Source organism: Dinoponera quadriceps, unplaced genomic scaffold, assembly GCF_001313825.1.
Source record: "Dinoponera quadriceps isolate SergipeBrazil2010 unplaced genomic scaffold, ASM131382v1 scaffold676, whole genome shotgun sequence".
Lineage (NCBI taxonomy): Eukaryota > Metazoa > Arthropoda > Insecta > Hymenoptera > Formicidae > Dinoponera > Dinoponera quadriceps.
The window spans coordinates 1,227,880-1,245,830 of NW_014554818.1; the positions used below are offsets into that span (position 1 = coordinate 1,227,880).

Below are 17,951 nucleotides of genomic sequence, written 5' to 3' on the forward strand. Positions count from 1 at the left end.
GTTCTCTTTTTTCTACATACACAACAATACTAACAAATTAACAATCATCATTTTTAACATTATTAAAAATTAGGTCCGTTCTTTTTAACTGAACTGGCTGCGCTAGTTTACATCGAAGCGTAAAAACGAGATTCTCACGCTTCAGTGTGCAGCCAGTTAAGTTAAAAAGAACGGACCAATTGACACACGAATGCGACGAGTCAGTGATGATTTAAAGAGTACGTAAAGTGTGACATCCTTTCAGGCGACCCGATATGCTATAGGAACAAGTTGCACGAAGAGAAATATGTCTGTACTGAACTGTCGTGTCTTGTATCGATATCCTATAACTTGATCGTTGTAAATTGGCCTCAGTTTTACGTAGAAGACGAAGGAAGAAAATATGCACGCGACACGAGCTGACACTTCGGAGAGGCGATTCGAGATACAATGTAAATTAGAGTCAGAAATTGCTGCTCTGGAGGCTCTGAGAGAGGCAGAGGAACGTAGCCGACGATTGACAAGTGGAGCAGTGGGAATACTATCTTCCTTGGAAGAACGTTTAGCTACACTGCGTCGTACGATACTCCCTGTTTACAATGAGACGGGAAATCTCCAAGCCCAACAGCACAGTATGTTATCTTTTCATATTGAATTTAGTAATTTGAGCTTTTTTAGTATCTGATGGAATGAGCGATCCCTTGAACGCGAGTTATTACTAACTCAAGTATATCGCCATTCTCGTGAACAACTGCAAACTGCTTGAGAATCAAAGAAACGCAATGTACAATTGTTGATATTATTTCTTTATCGACGTAAAAAAATCGAGCTGTAATTATTTGATCGCAGATATAGAAAAGACGTTGAGCGTGCTGGATCACGCTATCGGATATTATGGTGTGTGTCAAGAAGTGGAAGATGCAGTGCGCGCCGAACCAAGCGGTCCCAGCGGTTTGGACGGCTTTCTCGAAGCTATGAACCGTTTGTACAACGCACAACGGTATTTCCAGAAAAACAACCCCAGCTCCGTCGAATTGGAAAATGTCACGAGTCTTTTCTCGATCGGCCTGGAATTACTTTATGCCGAGTTTCATGATATTCTGACTCGCCAAAGTAAACCAATCTTACCTATCGTGCTCTTGGATTTGATCGGTTCCGACGAGGACACGAGCGGCGAGGATGCGCCACAGTCTTTGTGTCAATTACCAGAGAGTGTTATGAGCGATTTACTCAAGATCTCTGGCTGGCTTGAGGAAAGAGGGCATCGTAAACACATAAAGATATATGCTTCCGTGCGTTCCGCCATTGTCTCGAGATCCTTGCAATTGCTCAAGGAACATCAGAGGAGTGCCAGCGGTGGTAGTACACACGCGGGGAGTCCTATGCCGGTAAAAAAAGAGTGTTAGAAAGAATGCATTCTCACTCCTGGTGGTATCTCAGCGTGATAATAACGAAAGCGACTGTTTGCAGAGAGCCAAATTCGCGAATCGGCACTCGCTGGGTGGTCAGGAGAACGCCGGGCGTAGAGCGTCACGCCGGCTGCAGCACGCTCTGGAGAAGAAAGCGAACAGAATGTTGTTGAAAGCGTCGCAAACGACGGGGTTGAACCTGTCGTTGACGGCGTCCAGGAAACCGACTCCGCAGCTCTCCGTGTACTCGATCGAGGACGCAGCACCGGACGAGCAAGAGATGGAGAATTACCTTCTGCTAACCGCCGGCCTACACAAGCTCATGCAGGCTGAGCGAACGCTGGTCGCGAGAATCTTGCCGGCTTCGTTGCAAGCCCAAGTGCTCGAGGCTACCGTTCGCGATGCGATGGATCTCGTCGCGCACGATGGGGATAGCATAGCTACGCGCGCCAAACGATGCATCTCGAGACGTGACTTCTCCGCGGTTCTCGTCGTGTTCCCGATTCTAAAGCACCTCGGCGAATTGAAACCCGATCTCGAGAGAACGGTCGAGGGCTGTGATTACGCGCTACGCTCCAAGTTCGCATCAGTACTCGATACGTTGAACGCAACTGTACGTGTTCTCTCTATTCTCTCATCATCATATCGTTCACAAGCATTTTTCTCAAATTATGCAATTCCATCTTATATTTAGCATATATATATATATATATAGGGTGTCACAAATTCGTGTCTACAAAAATGACAAAAATATAGATTCTCATATAAAAAAACTAAAGTAACCTTAATGTTATGATCCAAGGTCATACAAATAGTAGTTTTGATCGTTCTTGGTGATTGCTATGGTAAGCTAATATGAACTTGTGATAAAATTCATATAAAATACGCTGCGAAAGAACATAAATAAATTCAACGTTCTCTCGTTTCTCTTCTTTTGCAGGGTGCCAAAGCCTTGGAAGATTTTGCAGAAAGCGTGAGAAACGAATCCGGTGCGGTTTTGCCGAAAGATGGTACTGTGGCAGAAGGAACTAGTAATGTTTTAGTTTTTCTGGAACAATTAGCTGAGTATGCAGACACAGCCGGTGCTGTTCTTCGTCGTAATACTGACATAGATCAAACGATATCATCCGGAAAAAATGCGGAAAACGGATACAGAGTGATTCTCGGTGTATATGTCAGTAAGTTCGCGCGCATCTCTGTATCCTACATAATTTGTAACAGTAAGATGGACATAGCGCTACCAGTGCGTTTGAAAACTGCTTTTCTCCCTTTTTTTTTCTCTCATTCATTTTCTCTTGTACCAATCTTAATTTAAAGTTGCGCCAGAATGGGGCGTTATTTGATTCGACTGTTTTTTTTTTGTTGCCTCTGTTCTCTGTGTTTATTCTACGCAATTCGAGGCAGCTAAAATAAAAATCAGTTATTAATTCGACGATAACCGTTTCTTTTTTTTTCTCTCTCTCTCTACAGAAAAGGTTCTTGCTCAATTGAATCTAGCCCTAGTGAGTAAAAGCGATGCGTCTTACTCTGATCTTGCATTACGGGCTTTATTTCGGCTAAATAATCATAATTATGTGGTTAATGCTCTGCGTCGAAGTTCTCTTATGGAGCTGCTGCTACTAGCCGAGCCAACCGCAGAACAGACATATCACGATCTACTTTTCAAGGACAGAAACAATTATGTCACTACAACATTTGCCAAAGCACGATCATATCTTGAACAATCCACAGATGAAGCAGGTTCGTGTCGTGTGTGTATTTGGACATAAATTTTAAAAGTTGATCAACAGAGCTTATAATAAATAAGACACCAAATAAATACGTTTCTCTCATGACATCAATAGGAAATAAATAGGAAACGTGTCTATTTAGTTTATCCATTATATGACGTATTATTATATTCTATTCTACTTTCTGAAACAATAGCCGCGTTCAACAGAAAAAGAGTGAGCGTTTAATGATTACTGTTTGTGACTGTGTCTTTTATTTAGATTCTTAATAGATCCAGGAGGATGTACCAATCAGGAGCAATAATCGTTAAGCGCTTGCTAAATTACTTTTTCTGTTGAACGCAAGTATTGTTTTTAACCATCAGCGGACCTATCGGGGTATAAACGTTAGTCACGTTTAATTAATTTTCGTACGCATTTCCTCTCATAGATCTCGCCGCCAAAACATTAAAGGAAAAATTTTTGGGATTTACGAGAGAACTCGAGGAAGTGGCCAAGTGTCAACGTTCCTACTCTGTACCTGATAGACGTTTACGCGAAGAGTTGAGGAAGGAACTGCACGAGGCGATCGTACCTTTATACACCGCGTTCCACAACAAGTATCGCGGCGTGTCATTTTCGAAAAATCCGGGCAAATATGTCAAATACACGCCCGACCAGATTTCGGCGTTGATTAATACATTTTTCGACACCGCCGCGTAATACAAGCTGTATTTATCGAAGATCATTCGCGATAAGGAATAGTAAAATATTTAATAAACACCCATTTAATAAAGCATATTTAGTTACAGTATTTTTGTGATTTTTTTTCTGTGGACCGAATCTTCATTCTCTGAAAACAGATTGCACAGGTTAATGGATCTGCGACGATTGAGTTAGGTCTTGGTCCAGCGCCTCGATTTATATATATTTATAATATATATATAAAAAAAAAACAAATAACGTGTTTTCGATTTAAAGTCGATCTGTGTGTGTGTGTGTGTGTGTGTGTACGCATGGATGTACATGACTCGTATTACCACTTATAATAGATGTGTGTGCACACACATACACACACTACGCGTACTATATGTGGTAATAAGTAGGAATACATTTGAAGTTCAGCAATTATGTACATTTGTTACGCTACAGAATATTCTCTCTCATTATTTATACACTCGTTCTTCTGATGCTCTCCCATTTATTCACTCATTCATTCACCTTTTCTGATTTCTCACACACACACATACACACACACACAATCACGTTGACGATACTTTCTGATTCTTTCATACGTATAAGCATTTGTATCGTCCTCTGCTTCGCGATAGCAATATCTAGTTTTCTCAAACATGGCAATACTTGGTGATTCCGACCTGTGACACGATAATTTTAGCAAGAGAAGATAATGTTTTGTGCTAATCACAGACGTCTCGTGTTGTAAGATCTTGATAACATGAAAAACTCAATGAAGCAGAGGAATCACTAAACTTGATTTGACATTTAAGGTGATATATATATATATATNCATACATTAAAACTTGTACAGTTAACTATCTTAAAATTACGGTATGTATACGATAGTATTAACAAATTTAGTGGAAGAAGGAAGCCATGTTACGCGGTTGCTACTGTTTACTGATCCCACTTGGAAAATACAACTATCAATTGAATCAGTAATCTATACTGCTTGTCATTTTAGAAACATATGAGCTCATAATAAAATTACCATTGCTAAACAGCATACAAACAGAATTTAAATATCGGACGTGCACATTACATATCGAGTGGCATTTGAATGCTCATCTAATGTCACTCACTCTCCCCTTGCCATTTTCAATGAAATTTCTTATGTACAATTCTTTTCAAATAAAGCTAACACGTTAATGATCACAAAATCATTAGATCGACATTTTAATGTCCAACAAATCTTGTTTGTGAGAATATAACGTGAAAACTGTTAACAAATATCTAATACCCTGAACCAAAAGAAAAGTATACACGATTGTTCTAAGTACATGAAAAAGTGTTTGTGTGTGATCTATGTATGTATGCATGTATACGTGCGCGCGCGTAGTTATTCGTATTCACATTTAATGAACATCTAGATGAATATCGTCCAAACAGATTTGCCACGTACTATGCATATCTCAAAAAAATATCTTCTCTCTTTATATCTTGATGCATGTGGAAATCTCGCAATAAGGAAAATTATCGTTTCTTTTCTTTTTTTAATGCGTTAACTACGTATGTCCTACCTAAAATGTACAATGGCAAATAGCATAAAATGGTTTTCCTCTTTGATTAAACTGATCAGTATACAATGTTTGGACGCTTATACAATTATATAATAATATTTTTGCTTCTTTTTTTACCATACATATATAATTATTAATTATAATATTAATAACGTACTCTCTCTAACATACTGTACAGCGTTAGTTCAGTTATTTTGGCTTCTTTTACACTCCTTTAGCTTAGAACATCCAGTCAGGTTGCAATTTATAGCCCTATTACGTGATCCAGAATGGAAGCTTTGTTTGTATAGACAGCACAAAACCTCCTCAACTGTTTCCTCTGGAAGGCTGGTGCATAAGAGGAAATTTGTATTACGAATTAGCAATTCTCAAACTCTCTCTTGTGTCTCGCTCGCTGAAAAATACACCAAACTGATGTTTGTGCGCTTATGCTGGCAGATGTTTGCAGCCTGTTGATGCTGATGTAGGCTGTACAACTGGGGTTCCGATGTCGGTCGGACTCGATTCAAGCTTGGTACACTGGAGATGAGACGATGCACTTTAACACATCCTGGTACCATCGTGCATAAGTTACATTTAATATTATAGAAGGAAACATCTGCGCTTTGGCTTCACTTGCAGAACAGGGCACAGTACGGCACGTATCGCCTCATCGAATACAGTTTTCAAGCCTTTCTGTGTCAAAGCTGAGCATTCCAAATATTTGACGGCACCGATCTCCTTCGCCATCGCCAAACCCTACACAGATAAAACACATGTTGGGATATAAATGAAATTACAAGCGCTATTACAACATTAATGCGAAAATTAATTTCATATGTTCTCAGTTTCTTTGCGATTGCCACATGTACAAATCTCTTTCTTGCTAAACAATTTCTTACTATGCAATTTTCTTTTCATTTACCAACATTTAAGAACTTGACATATTTATATATAGTGAATAGCTCTTATAAAGAAAACAACACTGTAAAAAGAATTTTCCTATATATTGTATTGCATGATGGAAAAACTGCAAGACGAACCTGAGGATAAGTAATGGGAGCGAGTTTCTTGTCTTTTAAACGCTCAATAGTCTCCTTGTCTTCACGCAGGTCCAGTTTAGTGCCAACCAAAATAATCGGAGTGGCAGGACAATGGTGACGCACTTCAGGATACCACTTGGCACGTACATTTTCAAAACTCGCCGGGTTTACCAACGAGAAGCAGATCAGAAAAACGTCAGTTTGTGGATAAGACAATGGCCGTAGTCTGTCGTAATCCTCCTGTCCCGCTGTATCCCACAAGCCGAGATTAATCGGCTTCCCGTCGACCATTACATTCGCGGAATAATTGTCGAATACCGTTGGAATGTACTCCCCAGGAAATGCATTGGTAGTGTAGCTTATCAGCAAACATGTTTTACCTACAGCTCTAGAGAATACAAATATATTGATTTATGTGTAACAATATCTAGTAGTTTCACCCGGGTCTTTGTTAACACTTTGACGGCCGCACTTATTTCGAAAAAAATATTCCGCCAGCAAATTTCAAAGCACTCTCGTTTCTAACAGAAATTTCAGACAACTATCTTCCTTCCTAAATAACATTAAGACGTCTTTTAGATATATGTGTGTTTGGATTGTACGTAATAACTTCATACATTTAACTTTACTTAATTGTGTAAACTGTTATCATCGAGAAATATTTCTTCGTCGAGCAATTACCGCAGAATGAAGTCACGCAACAACGGCCGTCAAGATGTCAAGTTGGGCCATTATTCTAGTCGCGAGTATTTCAACGCGTTCTTATTTAGACACGGTGCTCTCAATCTCAACAAGACTCTAATCTCGCGCGTTTCGATATGTCAGATATGTGTATGTACATACATGATATATATATATATACGTGCACACATGCTGCAGCCGTCAGGCAGGCATCGACAAACGGCCGTGAAACGTGCGAAAAAACGTGACGTCCTCGTGAAAACGCGCGCGAGTGAATACACGTCAACGTCATTTCGCGGATCAACGGGCGTGGTAGGCTTGCGAGCTACGCGAGCTAAAAGAAGTTACGTGAACTACCGCTCGCGAAAAACATCGAGATGGTCGAGCTGGAGCTACGACTTAAGAGAGCGTCCAAGGTAACCACTCGTTTGTTGTTTATTCGTTCGCTCGATCGTGCTCGTTCATTCGCGATCGTTCCCGTAACGATGGATCCTTTCGATCCCTTCGATCGTTCTCTCCTGCTCACTCGAGTTCCGGTAAACGATGCTCTCCTTACGACCATCCTATGTATTACGTACCCGTCGCCGACGACCACGCACTTGATAGCTTGCATCCTGGAGCCTGGAACAGTCCGTAATGCACACGGGAGCACGTAAAATCGTGCGACGATACACTTAGTCGATTCACGGGAGGGAGAGAGAGAGAGAGGGAGAGACGTTGAACGAGCGCGCGGCAGGAAGGGACGGAGGAACCGATGGCGCGGTACGACAGGAAGATAGTCGCGAGGGAGGAGGAGGGGCTGCGTGCGATAAAGAGAGGAAGCCGGGAGGAAAAGCACGCGCGCGCGCGCGCGCGTGTAAGAGCGAGACGGGAACGGGACGACGACGCGATTGAGGTTTGAGCGCGACAGAAACACGAGAACGACCGCAGCGCGCGAACGACTGATTGGTCGGCTGGCGCCCGTCTGTTGCGACAAAGCGAAATGCTCCCGAAGATGCACGAGCACACCGACGATCGCAGCGGGTGGTAACGTAGAACGACCTGCGCAACGCTCTTTTAAGATTCTCTTGCGGCTGCAACCAACGAAAGTACGACGTGATATTTTAAGGCCCGGTTCCACCGACGCGAGTTTAAATCCAGCTCTTCCGTTGTTAGATAGATGCGATTGAACACTTTCCAATGGACAAACTGAATTTAATCGACCGATTTCATTAACTCTCCTTGGTAAAACCGGGCTTGATAACGTTGTGACTGTAATCTCGATCGACAACAACTAACATAGTGTCGATAGCGCTCATCGATTTGCGTTAACTCATCTCTATCAACATTGGTATGTGTTCTCTGCTGTCCGAAAAGTCAGCCAATAGAGATAATTCTTGGATTATATTTTTTTCTTATTAGTACAATTCAATGGCAAGTTTATTTTACACTGCATAAAAAAGCCATTGAACGGATTATTTTTTGCGGAGAATGTGCAAAACTTCATGCGACCCGTTTCTCTTTTTCTTCCGAGTTTCTTTTTTTCTTTTTTTACATGAATTTTTCAATGATTTTGCCTATCCTTAATGTCTATTAAGGTCGTTCGATCGCAAGAAGACGCAACGCTTGTGACAGCCAACCAAAAGCGTCAATAGTACCATTGAGAATGACCTTTACATAAACACCAATGGTCTGGTTTCCACCGAAGTCTTCATTCGCTCCTGATGCAATGTAAAACCAAGTTTCCCGTTCTACAATAGGTGCTTTGAGTCCTAAGCCTTGAGAAAGTATCAATCACAGTCGATTATTCTTCTCGCATTCGACCGTGATTGGTCAATTTCTTAAGAACTCATGAATATAAGCAGGTTCCGTTTGAGCGCTCGTATTGGCATTCTAGCGTCATTCTATCTTTGTTTCTCACTGAATGTCAAACAAAGATAGAACGACGCCAGAATGTTTACGTGTTTGACGTTTTGTTTGGTCTTTATTTTTAGGTTATATGTGATTATCATATCAATAATTGATAATACATATCGCAAAAGATGGGTGATGGATTTGTAAATATATACGTCGGCAATTATAATGGCGTGTAAAATACATATCATGTTCGCAATTGCGACAACGCTGAGTATATGTATCGTAATATTTCAGGTATATGAATAAATTAAAATCGTGCCTTCAGTGCCACCATAATCAAGATGTCGCGGATGATACATTTTTATAATTATGCGTACTGTTTCTTTCTTTTTACAGCTATGCGTGACGCTATACGACCGCCCATCTGTCTCAGGTAATTCACTGCTGTCATACCGATATTTTCTCCAACAAGAACATATCTTAATATTTTCTCTTGCCGCGCTCAGATGACGATATACCTATCGTGTTGTGGTGGACACCGTTTGGTACTAATAATCACGTGAAAGCCTGCGGACGCACAAAATGTTACTTCACACATGACAGATCATTTCAGAGCAACGTACGATTGAAAGTATGATTCCTTCATATTCGACTTGATTATTTTGTACACAGCGAAATTCGCGGATTTACACTCTCAACGTTAGATATATCACACCGATCTTTACAGAATATTCTCTTCTACGGAAGTGATCTTCGCGTTCGTGATTTACCTAGTTGGAGGGATAGTGCCGTATCATGGGGATTGCTTCATGAGGAGTCTCCCAGAAATAATCCTATACTTGTTCACGAAGAAGCGCTTAATCTTTTCAATTACTCTTCGACTTTTAGCAGATTTAGTAACATACCACTCACGCTTCTCGATTTACCTAGTCTGGATGAATTAATAGGTAAATATACAAACCTGAAAACATTACGACGAGACTAGAAATTACCAAGAGGAGAATGCTAGCCGATTCGCATTTTTTCCCACTTTAACATTAATATGCACGACTCACAAAATTTTGTGTATCTTACGTAAATTATGTATATATAAGAAACGATATAAGAATATGAATATTTGTAGAAGAAACGTATTATGTTCATACCAAAGAGAAGACTGCTTTAATGCACACACAGAATTTAGCACCAGTATTATATATTCAATCTGACTGTGATACTGCCAGCAATAGAGATCGTTATGTTTTAGAATTAATGAAACATATTCGAATTGATTCCTATGGTGAGTGTTTGAATAATGCTCAACTTGACGACAGGTATGTTATTTTACATAATGTGACTTGTACATTATTATCAGTAGAGATGATTATCAATATGTGAAATATATATATATTCAGGTTGAAGGACAATTATATAAATATCTTGAATAATTGTGAATTTTTATCTTTTGTGGCTAAATATAAGTTTACTATAGCCTTCGAAAATGCAATTTGTGAAGACTATGTCACGGAAAAACTATGGAGACCCCTTATCGTTGGTTCTGTACCTATATATTATGGATCGCCATCATTTAAGGTATTGTTTGATGTGAAAATATCAGTTTCTTATTTGTTTTTTTGAAAGATTAACTTTAAGATTCTATTCGTTTTCTAGTCTTATCGAATCTAATTTGTATATTGAACGTATATACATACACTTGCTTTTGTAGGATTGGCTCCCGAATACTAAATCTGCCATTTCAATATTAGACTTTGCTAAGCCAGCACAACTCGCCCAATTTTTACATAAACTTGTGAAAAATGATTCTGCATATGAAGAATACTTATCTCATAAATTGGGTAACCGCGAGTATCGCGTCACAAACGATAAGTTACTACACTCTCTTGAAAGAAGACCGACAGGAGTTCCTAATGAATTTGGAAATTACTTAGAAGCATTCGAATGCTTCATCTGTGAACGAATACAGAATAATCGTAAACTACAAATAGATACAGTCACGAAACAACAATACGATTGTCCTCTGCCAAGAGATCCAATAACAGGCGAAATTGATGAACATAATTGGTGGATAGATCAGTGGAATATTGAGAAATGTGGAGCGAAGTTGTTAGCTCATTACGTAATTAATAACATTAGTTTTAGTATAAATGGTTTTAATAAGCAAAAGATGTACATGTACGACAACGATGAATGTTGAGGCAAACAAAAGAATCGTAGAATTTTGCGATTTCATACGATTTCCAATCGTATCTCAATCACTCAAATTTTATAATCTCAGAAACGATAATAGATACGTCGATGTATACAAGTATGAGGATTTGGCTCTTCCTAGGAGAGTTTCAGCTCTCCCTGTATCTTAGTATTATAGAAGGATATATTTTTACTTTTTTGTATTTTACTTATTGTATTTTACTTTTTGTTTTTATTTATTTTGTATAAAATAATACAATAGAGGAAAGTTTGTTATCGAATACATATTACGAAATGATTCACTCCGTGTTGTAGAAAAAGAAACAAAAATGTTTTCATATGTATACATATATGTAGTATTTTTCGATCGTAAACAGTATTATAAAGTTTGGTATGTTATAGAGCCATACTCAACTGTCCCGAAAAGTGTGTCACGCGTTGTAGAATGTGCTTCGTTTTTGCTCCAAGTATTTAGCATATTAGTAATTAAGCTCTGCTTCATTCTGTATGCCGCATAAGTGTAAGAATAAAATACATATTAAAAAAAGGCTTTTCATGAAAAAAGATCTCTGTGCAAAACTCTGCTCTTCTTTTAATTTATTGACTTTATTTGCAAAACTGGAGCGGGTACTTTCATTAGCTCGCACAATTGATTTCTGATTGGACGTAAATCTGCGATAGGTTGTTCCCAATCTGTAGCATTCAATTTTGTCAGTATGTTTGCTAAATCCTCTTCCGTTATATCCATTTCTTCTCCGTAAAGAGTTAAAGCCTCATAAGTACGTATAGCCGTAGTCTTTCTCAGGCATGTATATTTGTGACACAAAAATATACTCAACTGACAAAAGGCTCTCTTTGCGACCGGACCTCGTACCTGGTGAGTAAAAATATAAATTTAAATATAAGTAAATAAATGTATATACATGGGCGTAAGGTTCTTAACAACAATATCAGACTTACTTGCAGCAACTGACAGAAAACATTTATGCTACTGATGAGCAGTTTCATATTACTGGAAAATTTTATCTCATGTTTCAATAACGTCAATATATGTTCCGAGATTGTATTGTCTGCATCATCCAAGATGGACTGAATACAGCCTGAACTCAATAAACGATCCAGAAAAGCTAACATTGATGTTATCATTCTCTCATTTTTGTGACTTTCTTCGAATATACTTAAAATCTTTTCACATATATCCTTCAAGCCCACTTCGTCGATCTCTTGTAAATAAGTAAATAGGGACACACTTGAGTATTTCACCTGCATTGATCACAGAAAGGAATATATTTGGCCATTTAGATGAAATTACTTTGCAAAATTAAATCTTAGTATTTAACTACTTTAACGCCAAAGAAAAAAAAAATGACATTGAAATGAAAATGATATACGCTAGCATTTCTTCGCTCTATCTCTTAATCTCAATTATGTATATATAATAATGTGTGTATAGATTACAAATATTAAATTTACCAATGATTCGCTTAAGCCGCCAACACTAAATATAATTCCGCGTAACAGATTTATTTTATATGGCGGGAAACTCAACATCTTAATAAATCGCGGAAATGTTGCAGATTCCATCCTCCACTCGATATTCTCCTTACATTCATTAAGAGGAAATATAGTTTTCAGTTCATCGTGATATGGAATATTGGGAAGTGTTGGTTCGCTGTGTCAGAAATTGAAACACTCTATGTTACCTATACATGCTCTTCCGTGTAAATTAAAAGTATTTTTACTCAAATGTATTTACCTGTGTATAAGCGCGCTAAATACAGTACCAGCTTGAGCTCGAATTCCGTCTATTCTTTCAACAGCCTGCTGTGCGATACCACCGATGATGCTGGCCATCAAGTTTTCATTCAATATAGATAATAGTTTCGCCTGTGACACCAAGTTTGTCAATATCTGGAAGAAAATTAAGTTTACACAAGTTCTACATATGATTATATCAACAATAGATTTTCTGTTGCATCTCAAGTTTGAAATTGACTTTGTTTCGTTGGGGAAATGTCGAAGGATTGATACATTCTTTACAAGTTAGAGCATTTGGAAAAAAAAAACATGTATAAACTCTTGGCACACATTGACGAAAGTAACTTTCGCATTGTTTTCTGAGATCTACGTACATGTAATCCGATCATAGCAGCTTCTCTCACCCAAGCGCCTATGTCCCCGCGGCTATCTATCGTGTACTCTTTAAGAGCCAATAGATAACAATTATACAGATCAGGCATAAACGATTGCCACTTGTCTGAAAATATACATTTCTTCGTTTCCGCTCAATTCTATATACAGATTATCAGCAGAAATATGTCGAGAAACTGAACGATAAAAATTCACCTGCTTCGTCAATTCCTAACGTTTGGCATATCATTATTAAAGAATGCAGAGCTTCTTTCCTACTTTCTGCCCATTTTAACGTGCTTGCAGATATATCGGTGCACATTATTAACGCTTCTATAATATCTTTCACTCTTTCGCGAACAACGAATAATGGAAAATGACCTGTGCAAATCAAACCAATGATGCATATACTTGTAAATTAGGCTCCAGCATTTTGTACGTTCTTGCGAGTTTAGCATTTTATCGTCAATAATGCGGGAAATACGTTCCGCATTATAGGATATCTGCTGAAGATGAAGCTTTAGACGAATACACACAATTCTTCGACTTACCGATTGCTTGTGCGAAACCTATCCTGATAGACTGATTGCTCGATCGCAGAGATTCCAAATAACGATTAATTACAGCACTCCGAGCATCATAATCGATGTCTATATAGTATTCTACAAAAAAGTTTGTGTGAGCTTCGGCTGCTTTTAATTTAACTGCCGACACCTCGTGGCTCAAACATTCTTCCAATAGCTTCTGCCAATCATCTATATTATATTCGCAATATAAATGTTATTACGTTAAGTACTGTGTTAACAAAGGTAGTATCAGAGTAAGTCAAAACTCGTTTTAAATTATAATACTTCGTTATACTTGCCTACAACATCAGTCATATGAATAGGGAAGTGAACGATAGAACATTTCTTGATTAGCACAGCACAAGCTTGTTTCATCAGCTCTCCCCCGAGTCCTTTAAATTGTCCTCTACTTCTAAAAATTCGTACAATGTCTTGTATGTCAGACACAGCCGTGGTTCCTGGAAAGATCCATTAGAGTATATTAGAGAGTGTATACGCAAAGAGAAATAAGAACGATCTTCCTTTTATCGCTTAAAAAATATAAACGATGATATTACGTTTTTATATATTCTTACCAATGATATTTTCAATCTTGTCGTTAAAATGATTATATAAAGCTTCGAGGATCTCCGCAGTTGCTAATACTGCACCGTGTCTAACGTTTAAATCGATAGAATTTAACATGTCCAACAAAGTCGGTAGTACCGTGCTTATCATATAATGTGGATCAGCTGCCGTCAAATTGAAAAGTGACTGCAATAAATTATTAATAATATGTAGGGAACTGAAAATTTACTGATATGTAGGGAACTGATAATACACTTTACTGTTTACTGAGAATTTTAGAATATTACTACTAAAATATAAACTTACTCTAGCTGAAAGTTCTCTAATTGCAGTGTCCCAGTGTGTAACTTTTTTGGCAACTAGATGGTCTATCAACGGTTTTGTATATTCCTCATATTGTGCAATTTGGACACTGTAGGGAACAACGTTGCAAATTAGTATTACTCGAAAGTCACATGGATTGTGTGTGTATGTGATTTACTCGATGGAATCTATACCTGATTTTCAGGTATGTGTGGCTCCTCACACCAACTTCGAAATAATCAGCGACAGTCAGTATATCTATACCATGTGGAAAGTTGCCCTGTCTGCCAACATTTTCTTGAAATGCAGCGGATGCTGCCCTCCGACAGTTTATCTACCGACGCAACATTATACGGATTATAAAACACAACACAAATGGATGATGCAAGAAATGTTTCGCAGACCGAATCTCTTTTTAACCATAATTTTTTCAGTCAATTCAGAGGCGACCTCTTTTTGGCAAAAGCGATATTATTATACCTTTAAAAACTCTGATTTCGTATGGTAATTAAATGTTAAAATAAAATTTTATCGAAACAAAACATTCACTCTTGCAAAATTGATTGTATTTAAAGAATTTACCAGAAGTCTTGCATTTTACCGTAATATATTACTAGATATCTAGAATAGCTTCGTTGAGAAAAAATCATTTCTAAATTGGTTAAAGAATCTGCAGTAAAATCGGTAAGAATAAATAAGAAAAAGAAGGGACAAATTTGAGATAAAGAAGTGTGTATACAATTTATACCTCTCTATCGAAGCATGTTACCACCAATAACATTGCCGCAATTTCCTTGACATAAGGTTCGAAAACGTGAGGATCGTAAGCTCTCGGGAAAGACCAGCATATGTAACAAGCGGCGTCTCTGATGAGATAACCGATCGATCCATAGGCTCGAGGTTCATCGAAGACTAAAGCCTGTAGAACTACTGGAATAACGTCGCTTAAACGATGAGGCAGCAATAAGCCACGCCTTCCTAAAATTTTTAAGTAAAGATGATAGAAGATGCTAGATGATGAAGATGAAACGTGCAAAACGTACCGAGTTCCGCGAGCGCCAAACAACCACCGTGCCACGCCGAATCGGATTCACGTCCGGAAAACAGATTCAATACGAACCCTAACACATCATCGGCTAAGTCAACCGGTAGTCTCGCTGTTATTCTGCCGATACCTTTCGCTGCGGACCATCTAATACGTATATAACATTATTCGCAATGAATTACATTATTTATAAGGACGAGTATATGGTCGAAGCAAAAAGCATACACGTACCTTATAGTGATTGCTTTATCCCGAAGACCCTGTATGAGTTGTTCTATAATATCTTCAATAGCCGGAGGAATTTCCTGATCTTCGTTGTCGTTAGAAATAGTTTTCTTAAGATCGGTAACATTTTCGATAATATAATCCGCCTTAACATTCGGTATAATGTTTATCGGTCGGCTTGTCTTCTGATATCGCCAAGATGCTAATTTTGTTCTCAACAACACCAAACCTATCGGATGTCGGATTGTAGTAAAGTATTAAAATCTATAAGATATAAATGCATGGTGCACATTAATGACAGTGTATATTTAATATTGAGGAAGTTGACTGTGTCGAGATACCTATGCGCTGAACAACCTTTATCCCAAATTTTCTGATAAGGTCTGCTGGATTGTCATTTAAGTGAAGTTTCAACATATTATCAAGAAGCATTTGACTATATGGTTTAACATCTTCTCTGGCACTATGTTTTAATATCGAGGCAATTACAGCCAAAGGTCCATGTCTCAAAGGATCATCTTCTATGCACTGAAATATTGAAATTACAATAAATTCATTAAAATGAAATTTTCATATGGCTGATGTTTTCACATTGAAGTAATATCTAATATTGCGAGGGCATCACCTTTAAGCACCACATTATCATTTCTTCCAGATATAATTTTTTGACATCAGACCTTGTTAAAAAGTTTGATATTAAGAATACTGCTGCTACAGCACAAGCATCTTTTGACAAGCAATATAATTTACATACTTTTAAGATCCTGGAACATATTATTCAAATCAAAGTCTAATGCACAGTATTATATATATATATATGTATATATATATATATATATATATATATATATATGATGCTTTAAGTCCTTTTACCATTTTCCAAATATCACTCAAATTTTTAAATTATTAATTAAAGAAGTTAATTAATCCATAAATGCGACATATAATGTGTCCTTTGATTAAATATTTTTCTTCATACATAATCTAGAAGATGATAATACCTGACAACAATAGTCTGTTCTGATTCTACATTCTCAGATGTCTCTAGACGAGATAAGGGAAAAGGTATTTTTGAAATAATAGATAACCAAACAAGGAGAACATATCGAGTTTCCCAGGTCTCAACGTCGTTTGAATTTTGCTTCTCAAGCATTCTTAGTACAGGTAAAAGATCTACCACCTATAACAAAATATGTACTATAAACATTAAAACTATTCATCACAAGCTTTAGAATATAATATACAGAGAAGACATTGTACTTTCAGATAAATACAAAACTTGGATCAAGCATTTGCTTTTATGATAATATGAAAATTTCATTGATTTAATATCAAGTGACAACGCATACCTCGTGTGGAAGGTAAGTAACGATCTTTTTATATGTTTTTACGGACATGATGATAAATAAATATTTGAACGTGTTATGCTTGATGTTTTCTGCACAGCCATCATCTTTTATAATAGATAACAAAGATCCCAGAATCCTCTCAAGATATGGGTCTAGAAGTTGATGCTGATCTTGATATTGAGACAAAATAAAGTTGAAACGATCCCTATTCCTCTCCACTAGACTCGGCGATAAGTCTGACTTTCTCAATTCCACTATCAGGGCGGTCACTTCGTCTATCTCTTTAAACGCGTTAAAACCACATCCCACCCTTTCTGGATCCGGATAATCATTCAACACCATTGTTCGTAAGATTCGTTCTGTCGAGAATCACAAATTTGATATATACCGCAACAACAGTCGTACGCGACACACGTCAATTAAATGCCGTCGTACGAATAATCGAAATCATAACCTTACATGGATTGTGACAGCTCCAGCTGGCATGTTCTCTCTCTCTCTCTCACCTTTGATTGCGGAAAGCCGGCGGCATTTTTTCTACATCACTTCCGCAGATTGTGTATAGGGATTATAGGAATTGGTTAGTATTATCTAGGAATTTTAGTAAGGAGTAGAACGGGATATAATTGTCAACAAAATGATAACTGTAGCTTTATCTTGTAACTTTTTAACGATAATATCACTA

General features: G+C 37.8%; 4 protein-coding genes across 8 annotated transcripts; 2 read left to right on the forward strand and 2 right to left on the reverse strand.

Moving 5' to 3' along the window:
- The first annotated feature begins 191 nt into the window (after positions 1-191).
- Positions 192-3,913, forward strand: LOC106742158 (exocyst complex component 7). The gene is made up of 6 exons (XM_014614839.1): positions 192-611; positions 829-1,367; positions 1,450-2,001; positions 2,329-2,566; positions 2,859-3,128; positions 3,549-3,913. Exons 1-6 carry the CDS (start codon positions 383-385, stop codon positions 3,818-3,820), a joined length of 2,100 nt encoding a protein of 699 aa, XP_014470325.1. The 5' UTR covers positions 192-382; the 3' UTR covers positions 3,821-3,913.
- Positions 3,870-7,981, reverse strand: LOC106742160 (ras-related protein Rac1). Its single transcript, XM_014614845.1, has 3 exons — positions 7,637-7,981; positions 6,378-6,765; positions 3,870-6,093 (listed from the first exon to the last, which is right to left on the reverse strand). Exons 1-3 carry the CDS (start codon positions 7,669-7,671, stop codon positions 5,938-5,940), a joined length of 579 nt encoding a protein of 192 aa, XP_014470331.1. The 5' UTR covers positions 7,672-7,981; the 3' UTR covers positions 3,870-5,937.
- LOC106742159 (alpha-(1,3)-fucosyltransferase 10) lies at positions 6,772-11,706 on the forward strand. 5 transcript variants are annotated; one of them, XM_014614843.1, is made up of 9 exons: positions 6,772-7,474; positions 8,636-8,797; positions 9,032-9,188; positions 9,291-9,327; positions 9,401-9,525; positions 9,622-9,841; positions 10,018-10,207; positions 10,289-10,466; positions 10,600-11,706. In XM_014614843.1, exons 3-9 carry the CDS (start codon positions 9,120-9,122, stop codon positions 11,086-11,088), a joined length of 1,308 nt encoding a protein of 435 aa, XP_014470329.1. In that variant the 5' UTR covers positions 6,772-7,474; positions 8,636-8,797; positions 9,032-9,119; the 3' UTR covers positions 11,089-11,706. The 5 variants fall into 5 exon arrangements, with proteins under 5 accessions (XP_014470329.1, XP_014470330.1, XP_014470328.1 ...); XM_014614844.1 differs by lacking the exon at positions 6,772-7,474 and adding an exon at positions 8,067-8,146; XM_014614842.1 differs by lacking the exon at positions 6,772-7,474 and adding an exon at positions 8,069-8,146 and having other exon boundaries at positions 8,214-8,797.
- LOC106742157 (tubulin-specific chaperone D) lies at positions 11,648-17,839 on the reverse strand. The gene is made up of 19 exons (XM_014614838.1): positions 17,726-17,839; positions 17,267-17,625; positions 16,919-17,097; positions 16,543-16,681; positions 16,259-16,445; positions 15,924-16,146; positions 15,691-15,839; positions 15,396-15,625; positions 14,842-14,981; positions 14,651-14,756; positions 14,353-14,530; positions 14,077-14,235; positions 13,763-13,966; positions 13,428-13,592; positions 13,214-13,338; positions 12,838-12,992; positions 12,555-12,753; positions 12,042-12,344; positions 11,648-11,955 (listed from the first exon to the last, which is right to left on the reverse strand). Exons 2-19 carry the CDS (start codon positions 17,606-17,608, stop codon positions 11,674-11,676), a joined length of 3,465 nt encoding a protein of 1,154 aa, XP_014470324.1. The 5' UTR covers positions 17,609-17,625; positions 17,726-17,839; the 3' UTR covers positions 11,648-11,673.
- Positions 17,840-17,951: the final 112 nt, after the last annotated feature.